We start from the raw sequence: 12,961 nt of genomic DNA on the forward strand, positions 1-12,961 counted from the left end.
GCATCTTGAACGACCAGGAGTTGGGCTATAACTGTGTGGCTACTAAAGACACATTAAACCTACAACATCTATCAGCCAACCACAGAAAGCATCTTTAAGAAGGATAACTGGTATGGTGACTTAATGGTGTGTTATCTGGAATCCAACTTTCTACGTACAAATCCCTTTACCATAGGTCTGTCTCTACAAATGTGACTTGAGAAAGATGTTTACCCACTTAATGCCTCAGTTTCCTCTTCTGTGAAACAGAGAAAGGAAAAGTGCCTACTGTGTGGCTAGCCAAGGCAACCACAGGAAGCAGTAGATGTGCAGCAGGAATGAACTGAATCAGTTAGGTTGAGGACAAAGGTGGTTAATGGCACTAGGATCATAGGTATGGTGCTATACCAAAAAAAGAAAACCAGACATAATGAGTTATGTGTATTTTTTTGCCCCAAGATTATAGTCTTCTGTTTTCCACATTTATCTACTAAATAGTTTGCTAAAATAATATAAGAAAACCATACTATTGTATTGTGTGAGTCCCACAGGCTAACCTGAGCAGGTAAAAGATATTTAAACATAAAACTATTTCTTCAGATTGGATAAAAGAACAAAGGCAATGCTACTACCTCAACTTAGGTTAAATTCTCATGAAAAGAAATGAGTAAAATCTACTTGTATTTTAAAGCATAATCAAGAAATTAAAATATAACATGAACAACATATATGCCAGTACAAAAGCAAAAAGGTCCAAAGCTTCATTGATATTAAAGAATAACAAATATTTAAAAGCATTCACCTTTATAGTTGACACTGAATTTACATTTTTAAATGAAGATTCTTCACAGGAATTGGACTAAGTATGTGCTAGGAAGATAAATTATGTAATCTAGTTACATTATCAGCTAGGCATGTTTTATGCAACAGTAGATGTCACACCCCACTTTAGCACATTTCATCTCTAATTATAAGCACGCCTACCTATAGTACAGTATCTGTGGGATCTGCCCTCTGGTTTGGTTTGTGCCATTACTGCTCAAACTACATGTGCTGAAGGTAAAGGTCACTCCATCTGGGCACTGCACGGTGGTCATTCCTCCATCTCCATTGGCTGTACGACTGCCATAGTTCCTCAAGCGCACAGCATACTTAACGTTTTCCTTCATGATGGAAATATAAGGAATAATATATCTGTTTATAATATAAGGAGAGGATACAGAAAGAACTCTAGCAGTAAACTATTCAAATATACTGAAACTTTGTGGTCATTATAAATAATTTCATTAAATGAATTTTTAATGAATCTAATAGCTAATTCTTACTGAATACATTTTGAGTAACAGAAGCTGCCCTAAATACTTTACATGATCTAACTGAATTAACACCAGTGTCATCAGTAGGTACTTGCCAAAGAATTTGAGGTCCAATTGTAAAACAACTTGCACAAAGTAACATAGCTAGTAAGCAGTGAGACTAGTAGTTGATCATCAAATATGGGTAGTTCCTGTGCTTAATTACAAACATAAAATATTAGTCAATGTCACTGTTTGAAAGAAAATGGCCCCCATAGGGAGTGGCACTATTAGGAGGTGTGGCTTTGTTGGAGCAGGTGTGGCCTTTACTTTTGTAAAGTAAAGTAGTACTTTAGTGGGAGTAGGTGTTGAGGTCTTTTATGCTCAAGCTATACTCAGTGACACAGTTCACTTCCTGTTGGCTATAGATCAAATGGAGAACTCTCAGCTCCTCAAGCTCCAGGTCTGCCTCCATTCCACCATGCTTCCTGCTATAATGATAATGGACTAAATGTCTGAAACTGTATGCTAGCCCAAACACTTTCCTTTATAAGAGTTGTCTCGGTAATGGTGTTTTCATAGCTATACAACACTAAGATAGTCATAAATACTATATAAGATAATACTTTCTCTATGAGTTTAAGTTCTTAAAATAATTCTAAGTATGCAAAAAATAATTGAGTCTATTGCATTTTTATTTGGGGAGACATTTACTCAGAGACAAAAATATGCACACAAACACAGAAAAAACATCATGCAAAACTGTCCAGAATATGCTATGTAGGAAAACAGAGTTACAGATACCCATGCTTTATGAAAGTTTTTTTTCCCATATTTGCACTGGAAGTTTTATTCTATCTGTACACAAGCTGTAGTCACCTGAGAGGAGGGAACCTTGCTTGAAAATATGCTTCCATAAGATTAGGCTGCAGGTATGCCTGTAGCGCATTTTCTTACAGACTGATGTGGGAGGGGCTAGCCCTGGGCTGGTGGTCCTCAGTTCTATAAGAGAGCAGGCTGAGCAAGTCATGAGAAGCAAGCCAGCAAGTAACACTATTTCATGGTTTCTACATCAGCTTCTGCCTCCAGGTTCCTGCCCTGCTTGAGTTCCTGTCCTGCCTGACTTCCTTCAGTGAAGGACAACAGTGTGGGTGTATAAGTCAAATAAACCCTTTCCTCCCCATGGTATATATCACAGCAATAAAAATCTGGACTTAAGACAAAAGCTGTTTTTTTAGACCTATTTTATGGTCCAGGCAATGATGGGGCACACCTTTAATTCCACACTCATTTAGGCAGAGGTAGGAGGATATCTATAAGTTGGAAGACAGTCTGGTCTACAGAGTGAATTCCAGGAGAGCCAGAGATCCATAGAGGAACCTGTCTCAAATATATATATATTTTATATATATAATATATAAACATTATATAAATATTATATATATAAATATATATATAAATAAATATAAATATACATATATTATGTGTGTGTGTATGTGCGTGTGTGAGTGCATGTGTGTGTGTGAATGCAATGCTGTGGCAGACAGAAGATGAAATAAGATCTTTTGGTGCTGGAGTTACAGATGATGTGGGTGTTGGGAATATTCTATTCTTAACCACTGATGTAGCACACCGGCCATCAAAGCTGTTTGTGATGAAGTCTCTCATGAGTCTCCTTTATACTTTAAATTCTATTCCAAAATGATATTTATTCACTTAAATCAGGCATAACTTAATATTACTTTAACATTAATATTTCTTTAATAAAATTTATCTACTTTTCCTACTTTTTATCTAATTTTATAAATTCTTGTATTTATAAAATTAATATAAGGGCAAAATCTTAATACTCTTTTCTGTATATTTATTTATTTTATGTTATGTGTATATGTGTTTTATCTACATACATGCATGTATGTGTACCACATGCATCCCTGGCACTTGTATAGTTCAAAGAGTTCATCAGAAACCCTGAACTAGAGTAATAGATGATTTTGAGCCATCATGTGGATGTCAGGAACAGAACCTGAATCTGCTATGCTCTTAACTGCTGAGCTACCTTTATGGTCCCATTAATATTAACTCTTAAGATCACATCTTTTCTTTGAAGCATTTCTGGTGCAGTATAAGTTGGAAAGATGAAGGCTAATACCTAATCAGTTTCAATACTATGCCATACACGAAAGCACATTCTCTGCTGTTATTACTTCCTCACCAAAAGTACTAAAATGATACTTTTTCAGATTTAAGAAATTTGACATCGAAGAATGATGTAGCATGTATTGAAAATGAATAAATATTACTCTGCATCTTTCCTGCTTATACTGTATTTACCCTTTAAAAAGTTAAGTCTGAAGGATTATATGAGCAGGGGAGGGTCAAGATCATGGCAGGGAAATCCACAGAGACAGCTGACCTGAACTTGTGGGAATTCACGGATTCTAGATTGAGAGTTGTGAAGCCTGCATAGGACTGAACTAGGTCCTCTACATGTGGGCAACAGTTACATACACTTTTCTGTTTGAGGAGCCCGTGGCAGTGGAACCAGGATCTATCCCTGGTGCATGAGCTAGTTTTTTTGAGTCTATTCCCTATGGTAGAATGCCTTGCTCAGCCTTGATACAGGGGAAGGGAGAGAACCAACCATTTAGTTGGTTCTGCCTCAACTAAATGTGCCAGACTTTGTTGGCTCCCCATGGGAAGCCTTACCCTTTCGGAGGATTTGGGAGGACATGTGTGGGGAGCAAGAAGATGGGAGGGAGGGGAAACTGTGGTTGGTATGTAACATGAATAAAAAAAAATAATAAAAAGTTAAGTATGTCTTACCCTAACTCTAAAGCTGTCTGACAATAAAACCTAGTGATTCTTTCTAGTATACCAGGACATTGATATGTGCAAAATCAGAGTATAACACAGTACAATAGCACAAATATTACATTGTAGTAGGCAAATACTTAATTAGTAGAAGTAGTATATAACAGATAACTTAGCAGAAGTCATAGTTAACACTGTGAACTCATGGACTACTTTTCAATGTATTTTAAAGGATTACTTTTATTTTTAATTGTGTATCTGCATGTGCATCTATGTGACAGCACATGCACAAGAGTGCAGATGCCTGAAGAGGTCAGAAGAGGGCACTGGGTACCCTGGAACTGAATTTAGCAGTAACTGTGAGCTACAAACATGGGATTCAAACTCATACCCGCTGCAAAAGCAGTCTACACACTTCATCATTGAGCCATCTCTCCAGTCCACTTTTCACTAGTTTTAAGTGTATAATATTACCTCTTAGCTAAAAAAAGAAACATCTGGTTGAAAATACCTTTAAAGGAACAACTTTGTCCAGTCTGATTTCAGCTATGTCACTGGGTGAATCGTCTGTTGTATAAGTTCCTTTAACTAATTCTAGAGATGTCCATCTGTGAGAATGAGTTGAATCTCCTGAATGTTCACTCTAATGAATACATAAAAACAAAATGCACAAGATGTTTAACTTTATTGCAGGAACAATTCTTATTATAATCCATTATCATCTCTAGGTAGTTAGTTTATTGGCTTGTATATAAAATTAGTCATGGACTGAGGAAGGCGGCTCAGTAGGTAAACAACTTGACCCCAAGTCTGACAACCCGAGTTTGATCTCTAATAATACCCAAGAGGTGGGGAGAACTGGCTCCAACAAGTTGATCTCTGGTTTGCACATATGCACGTTAGCATATGGATGCACGTGTGCCCACACACTCACATACACAAATAAATGTATAAAAAAACTGAAATTAGCTATTAGCATTTCTTTATATGTCCTAAAGAAATATTTAGCTACTCTAAGCTATTGACTTTTATTTACTGGAGAGATTAAAACATAAATTGACTAGTATTCTCTTAGGTCTTGCAAGTATTTGAGTACCTTCATGAGACACTACACACAGAGTCTTATCAAGTAGATGTTAATTAAAATTAATTGTTCGAAAGAATCAGTTAAACAGATGCTACATACAAGAAACTTATTTTTATGTTTTTGTCTCATATTAAACTTTGTAAAAGACTCAAGCACTTAAAATAATTTTGATCATAGAGATAAATATAGCCACAATCAATAAACACTATCTTTAGTTAGTACAAATTTCCATTAGCATTTTAACAAAATTGTTTAGCTTTTGAAAAAGAAAATAGTATCTGTTCTGTCCCTTTAAGAGACAAGCAACGCCCACTCCCTTCCTGCTTGCAGCCTTAGTCTCTCTCTCTTCTCCATCTTCCTTGGGAAGAGGCAGCTTTTGCCTTTCCCCACTTCTCCCCTTCCTCCCTTCTCTGTCTGTCTCTCACTCCCCTTTTCCCCTCCCTTCCATAACCACTAACTAAATAGCTAACTCACCCTACATGGTGTGCCTATCTGTCTGTCTCTCTCTCGCCCACCCACTGCCCACATGGCTAGTCTCCAGGGACCAGCCACCTTCGGAGACCTGCTGCATGGTCTTGTGCCCCAGCCCTGCCTGGGACTGGCTGCTTTCGGGACATGCTGCCCCCTGCTTGCCAGGGATCCTGAAGCAAGCTACTTGGGGATCTGCAGCAATCTTTAAAAATCCATTACAAATAGTATCCGTCTAAACCTAAACCCTGTTTTAGAATCATAAAACATGACTATAGCAGAAAAAATATTACACAAGACTTGGAATAAAAGGCTTAGCTATCTATTTCCCAGTTTTCAATTCCATTTAAAATCTCCCCCTTTCTGAAATTCCAAAAAGTAAAAAAATGAAATAAGGAGAAGTGTGCGAAGATGTCCTTAAACAATCATGTAAAGTAAGTCTTTTGATTCTGATTAATGTCCACGTATATGTGACCTGTTAGATTCTGGAGGTTTGACGCCATTGTGACTTGATAATGGTAAACTCTGATAACCACACAGCAAGAAAAATGCTGCAGGACTGATACTCACATCATCAACCAAGACCTCTAATTCATACTCGTGTATACCACCTCCTCCATAGACAGAGAAACCAACCACAACGATGCCAGGTTTGTCTACTGCAAAACAGATTGCATCCGGGGATCCATTTCCAGTGTTCCAACTTCTTCCCTGGCTTGTTTTTGTGAATCGGTTAGCACTGGCTTTTACAGAGTGAAGAGAATTAAGTCCATCAACCTGTGAATAACACATACAAGTCTATCAGCATCTGATAATCTGTATTACTAGCAACATCAGAAACAAAGTATCTTACGGGTACATGTTGGCTATTAAATATTTATCTGAATGATATATTTCATATTAAGACAGGATTTTCAAAATCAAGCCATAATCTATTTTTGGGAAAAACAAAAACCAGAAGCACCAAATCAGTTAACACAATCAAGTTAAAAATGGTTAAGAAAGGCAGTGGGCAGAGAGAAATCATTATACTTCACAACATGTAAGGTATCTATCAGTGTTTCAAGGTGACTTTACCAGATACTTAATATTTGATACTTCTTAAATTTTGTTACAATAGCTACAGAACAAATGCATACTTGCTACCACTGACTTATACACATAAGAACTGTTACAATAGTAAAGTTTAATTTATGAATATCTTATCACAATTATAAGAACTATGGTATACCTTAGATGAGACTAAGATTCTGCCCAGTTTTCATATGCATTTGTGTATGTACCTGGAGACAGAACAAAGGTTGGGCACCTTTTGTTCTTTAAGTACCATGCATTTATTATTACTAGCCTGATTTCCAAATATTACTTATCACTTAGCAATGAAACAACTGCTGTAAGTTCAGGGACTTGTATGATGTGACAGATACGAACCTAGTCTAAGAAGATAATACATACTTTAATAACTTGGTATGTTAATAAGGAAGCAGTTAAAAGATGGGATTGAAGTGGGGAAATGGCTCTGTTAGTAGTATCTGTACTATGAACATAGAGACCTGATGGAAGATCTCCAGTACCCATTTAAAAGCTGGAATGGCAGCAAATTTGTAAACCCAGGAGTAGGTTAGATGGATAGATGATAACCTGGGACTCTCTGGCCAAACAGTCTAGCCAATAGGTGATTCCCACATTCAGTATGAGATTGTCTCAATAATATGGTCAATAAGGACAGAGGATGGCACCTAACATCAACTCTGGCATCTATACATACACGCACATTTAATTAGGTATACCTGAATATATACATGCATACCCATCACATAAGTGCACATGTGTGTGCATGTGCACACATACACACAGAAAGAGGGAGAGGGAGAGGAGAGAGTCTTAAAAAGTAAAAATAGAATGAATAGATCATAGAACAAAAAGGAAAAATGATTTTTTATTATTTTGTGTGTATGTATACGCTATACATGAGCACACACAAAAGCCAAAGGACATTAGGTGTTTTATTCTATCACTCTCTAACTTACTCATTTGAGACTGGATGTCCTCATTGAAAATGGAGTTAGATCGGCAGCACAAAGAGCCAAGGATCCTCCTGACTGTCACCCAGTGCTGGGTTTACAGGTGCAGGCACATAGACATACTTGAATTTGTACATGGGTAAGCACTACTACCTGCTGGGTCATCTTCTCAGTCCTGGATATTTTTTTTTTAACTTTAAACAACAACATTCTTGTTTCTAATACATATTCCTGAACTATGTGGAAATTAGTTTCTAAAAACCTAAAAAGTATGAATAAAGAAATGACATGGAAAGTTAAATATATCTGTTGTTACTGTTCTTTGCTCATTTATCATTCTGAAACAGGCTCTTCCTAAATGATCCAGGCCAGCCTCGCTTTGCTTTTGCTTCTTAAGTGCTGAGACTCTAGGCATATACTACACCGACTGATGCTGTTAAAAGTAAGAAGGTAAGGCTGGCTTGGGAAAGAAACTGATTTGAAATGACCATCAGAAATGAGCTTTCTTAGTACATGGGAGTCATGATCAGCTCTTCAAGTAGGTAAGGATTAAGAAGACAGTGGATCATGTGAGAGACAATATGATGGGGCTTTAACGGGAAAGAGATGCTTCCCTTTAACACCTGGAGAGGAGATTTGTTAAAACTGCTAAGTAAAAGAAAAAGTTACTATAGACAGGTGATGGGGGTAGATGGGGTGGCAGTTCCTGAGGAGAATCTTTGAGGAATCTCAGAGGACATTGTGACTTAAAGAGACAGGATTACCATTCTACAGGAACATGTGCTTACTTATCCCGTTCTGATAGAGCTCCTTACCTCAGAACCTAGGGCCGATGCTGTCAGTTCACTGACAATACTGGCCAATAGCCCACAGGTGTTGGAGACCAGGTGTGAGGAGAAGAGCTCACTCTCTCTCCGCAGGCTGTTTCTCACCGGCAGCACAACGATGACGAGCATCTTCTCCAGGACCTCACGGAAGCTTGTCATCCCCGAGATGTTCTCCTCACTCTAGGATGCACAGGGAGAGAGAGGACAAAGCACTCATTTACTTAGCCTCACAGAGGTTCTCTGCTGTAAAATAAAACCTAAAGTTTTAGGCCTGAATTATTTCTATTTTGAACTCATAATTTACATGACATGTTTTTATTAGCTTAGTGACATTTTCACATATTTTCTTATTTGAACTACACAGAAGTCTATAAACTGTGTCTATCTCCATGGTAGGTAGACAATTATTCATTCTTTTAGAAACGTTTATCCTACAAGGTAAGATTTCAGTAGAACTTGAGTCTATAAAAAAAAATCAATCACAGTTACTCCTTTCATAACTACTACTCTATTTAATTTCTGAAAGAAAACAGAATCCCATACTCTGCCAGTAGAAAATTATAGGGTAAGAAATTAGAATTTCATTAAAATCCAAACTCCAAAAATATTTTTCAGAAAATACTGTGAGGATTGCAATTGAGTGGCTCTGTGACCCCAAGTGTTGCCATTTGTCACAACTCTCACGTTCTGAGTCGCTGTGAGGTCAGCACAGCGGCCAGGCAACCTTTCAGTTTTACCAAGAACTGGAGAATCAGACAGTCTGGTATCGAGTTGTAATTCTTTCACCAAGCTTTGGCTTTCCTAAATCATGGGTAGTATTTGCTGTGGTTTAATTTTCAAAACCACATTCTTAGTCCCTGAATAAAAAAGTTCTTTCATAATAATTATATTCCTTAACTGCCTTACACACAAAAATATTGATGAAACTGTACAGTCTGGGCGAAGAGGGGCTTAGAAACTAAGTTACTTTCTTCTCAAATCAAATATGTAAATGAGTAATTCATTTAGAAATTACATAATTTTCAGTAAAGCAATAACCAGCAGGACTATCAATTTCCTACTTACAGTATAGTTTTAATGCCAGCCAAAAAAGCTATTTAAAGATATTTTCATATTTTAGTCTGCTATCATGAGTATAATTACTATAACATGTTGGTTAATTTCTAACCTAATAATTTTTTGCAATTAAAATAATCCATTTTTTATTTACTAAAACTCAAGTTGTATTGTATCCCTTCTATCTCTTCATTCCCTAGAAACTTCACTTTCACTGAAAGTCTGCTTTGAAAAAAACTCAATCACTAATTGTACTTCACCAAGAATTTTGCAGTGCTTCCTTTAGAAAATTGTTTGCAGAAAAAAAGTCTATGCTTGCTTTGCTTCTAATTAGTAGTTGTCAAGAGTAATTAACAAAGCTGCTCCAGTAATAGTCTGCCAGTATGACATGGTAGAGAGAAACATGCCAAACGCGAGGTGATACTACATTTGTTAAAGATCTCTGACAATCTTTAACAAATATTTTATATAATTTCCTTTGACTTTAGAAAATTTCCCAGTATTTGAGACACTAAGGCAGAAGGTAGCTTAGCTACCTTAGCTAAGCTTAGGTAACCTTAGCTAGCTTAGGTTACAACAGGAAAAGGAGAATTTAATACTTAAAAATATTATACTGGGAAAATAATCATGACCTTAAATGAAAAGCTAAGCAAAGATACACTGTTTAAAATACTTAAATATCTGAAAAAAATAAAAAATATTCAAATATTTGAAATGCTCTAAATATATGTATTTATGAGAATGACTGATTATTTTATGACAAAATGTTAAAAGGTACAATGTCCAGCAGGCAAGGAAGGGGGAGCATGAGATATTATATTTTAATTAAGAATGTATAAAAATTTGAATTAAAAAGGGCAGTTAAAGAATATTAATTAATCCTATATTTTCAAAGACTTTAAACACATAACTAGTTAGTACTCACTATACATTAGTATTAAAATATAAAACTCTAATAGTAATTCCTAAAGAAAACAGGAGAAAATTCTAACTTCATCTCCCATGTTACTTTATCTCAGTATACTCTTAAGTATCCTTTTGTGTAGATATTTTACATAATTACCACTCTTTACATACACTTTTGATTTTTAAATATTTGCCTTGATATCAAATGTAAATATACCATTTAAATGGCTGAATAAAGTTCTATTAAGTTAATAAACCAAATTCAGCTATTTCACTTAGTAATGAACATTTGAGGATCTGATTGAGGTATTCTTCCAGTTCCCTGTGAAAACACTGACAACATGAAGTAGTGAAACAACAATTTACCATCTAAAAATATCTGGTAGTTTGTAGCAGTCAATCAAAGGCTGTGTTTGTTTTTTTTTTAATCCACTTCAACTACAATGTAATCAAAATTATAGCAAATAAACCTACAATAAATACTTGCTAAAAGGTTGAAAGAGATATTCAAACTAATTTAAATTGTAAAAAATCCATCTATAACATTACTATATTTTTTCATAATCTCATAGCATAGAAATTTATAAGAAAAAAGTTTAACTTTTTATAATTTTCTAGAAACAACTTGCTATCTCCCTAGCATTCATTATTAATTACTAGTAAGTCTGAGGTTTTTTGATGCTGGCCCTTGTAATACTTTAAATTTCTACAAGGATCCTACAGAAATAAGTTTTTAATTTTTTTCTAGAGTTCTTTTTAACAATTTTTTAATAAGCAAAACCAGTTATTAAACAATGTTTCTTATGTCTTTTGTTTTAAAACTTATTTTATTTTAACATGCTAGAATATTTTATAGAACCCATTTTCATAAAAGTTATTTGTTTCTATATTTTATACATTTGTTTATTGGGTATGTGTGTGCATGGGTGTGTTTGGGGGTGTGTGTACAGCACACATGTGGCAGTCAGAGAATAATGTGTGAGTGTAGGCTCCCCTTCCACCATGTAGATTGTGGATCAAATTCAAGTTGTTGTGCTTGGTGGCACCCTTATGGTGCCATTTACCAAAATGTGGCATTTTGGCAATTATACTTTAAAACAGTGAAGATTGCTTATACTATCTATAATTTACTTTTTTATTATACAGCAATAAAAATTAAGCAGGTGTTTACTTTATATTCACCTTTTTAAAAGTGAGTGGTCATTTAAAATAAGATTGCTTATTGTGGTGGTCTGAATAAAAATGGTTTCCATAGGTTCCTGTGTTTGAACACTTGGTTCCTAGTCAGTGGAATATCTGGGAAGGTGTCACTGGAGGTGGTCTTTGAGGCTTACAAGTGATACCAAACCCAATCTCTCTCTGCTTGCTGCCAGTAGATCAAGATGCAAGAGGCTACTGCTCCAGTGCTGGGCCTGCTTGTCCCCACACAACCTATCATGATGATAACTGACCAACCTTTTAAAACTGTAAACAACCCCCAAACAAGCGCTTTTTCTATAAGTTGCCTTGGGCATGTTATTTTATCATGGCAATAACTAAACTAGCCAGGCATGGTGGTAATGCCTTTAATCCCAGCACTCAGAAGTCAGAGGCAGTCAGATCTCTGTGAGTTCAAGGCCAGCCTGGTCTACAGAGCAAGTTCCAGGATAGTCAGACCTACAAAGAGAAACCCTGTTTCAAAAAACAAAATAGTAACTAAGATACTTATCTTTCAGGTGAACATGAGAACTAGAGAATAGCTCTTATGAAATAGATAATCATTTGTCAATTATTTGTAAATATAATTATCAACAAGGAAGATGAAGCACCAACCTATGCATGTCTCCACTTCCTATTGTTTTACTTCTCCATTTTTGCAGATTTCTGAAGACACGTACCTGGCTTAGCTTTTCCATATGTCCCACCAAAAGTGGAAATCGATGAACTAGTGTTGAGTCATTCTCAGTGCTGACTTGCTTAACAATTGATCGCAATAACACTTCTCCATCATATGCAATAGGGAAGATAGATGTCAGCTTAACAGAAGTGTGACACAATGCGGACATAACAGCTGCAAGGAGTCGGCTACTGGATGTCTTAAAGTTTGCTTCCTGGATATCCTTGTAAGAACAATAAGAACCCTCAAATACTGCATCAATATAAACCAAGTTTCTACAAATACACTAACATTTTCTACCATTCAATTCTTTAAGTGGCTTTATTACAGGATAATATCACATAGATACATTAAAGCATAATTAAATTATCATCTAGTAATGATGGGGGAAGAAGATGCAAGAAAAGTCCTATAGCAAGCTAATGTTTATACATGTGTATATCTTTACAATCACCAGTTCTTCCTAGCATCATTTTTAATTCCCATTAGAATCTATCACACACACTCATTCTGCATGCACTGCAACTACTTTTGACAAATAAATAAATAAATAATACAAATCACACTTCTGTGATACTATTTTACTAAGGTCACAGAATTATGTTATTCTCAAGTTTATGGAGAAATCT

At 35.8% G+C, this 12,961-nt stretch overlaps 1 protein-coding gene across 15 annotated transcripts in view; it reads right to left on the minus strand.

Annotated features, from left to right (window-relative positions):
• The window catches only part of Mycbp2 (MYC binding protein 2), a 226,498-nt gene that overhangs the window by 97,713 nt on the left and 115,824 nt on the right, over window positions 1-12,961 (minus strand). For all 15 annotated transcript variants that reach the window (XM_087912290.1, XM_087912289.1, XM_087912283.1 and 12 more), the window contains 5 exons: window positions 12,334-12,555; window positions 8,483-8,674; window positions 6,214-6,420; window positions 4,600-4,731; window positions 964-1,142 (listed from right to left, as the gene is read on the minus strand). In XM_087912290.1, the coding sequence (XP_087768416.1) occupies window positions 964-1,142; window positions 4,600-4,731; window positions 6,214-6,420; window positions 8,483-8,674; window positions 12,334-12,555 (932 nt within the window). The remainder of the gene's footprint in view (window positions 1-963; window positions 1,143-4,599; window positions 4,732-6,213; window positions 6,421-8,482; window positions 8,675-12,333; window positions 12,556-12,961) is intronic.

The sequence above is a fragment of the Myodes glareolus genome, chromosome 12, assembly GCF_982192425.1.
Source record: "Myodes glareolus chromosome 12, mMyoGla1.1, whole genome shotgun sequence".
Taxonomy (NCBI): domain Eukaryota; kingdom Metazoa; phylum Chordata; class Mammalia; order Rodentia; family Cricetidae; genus Myodes; species Myodes glareolus.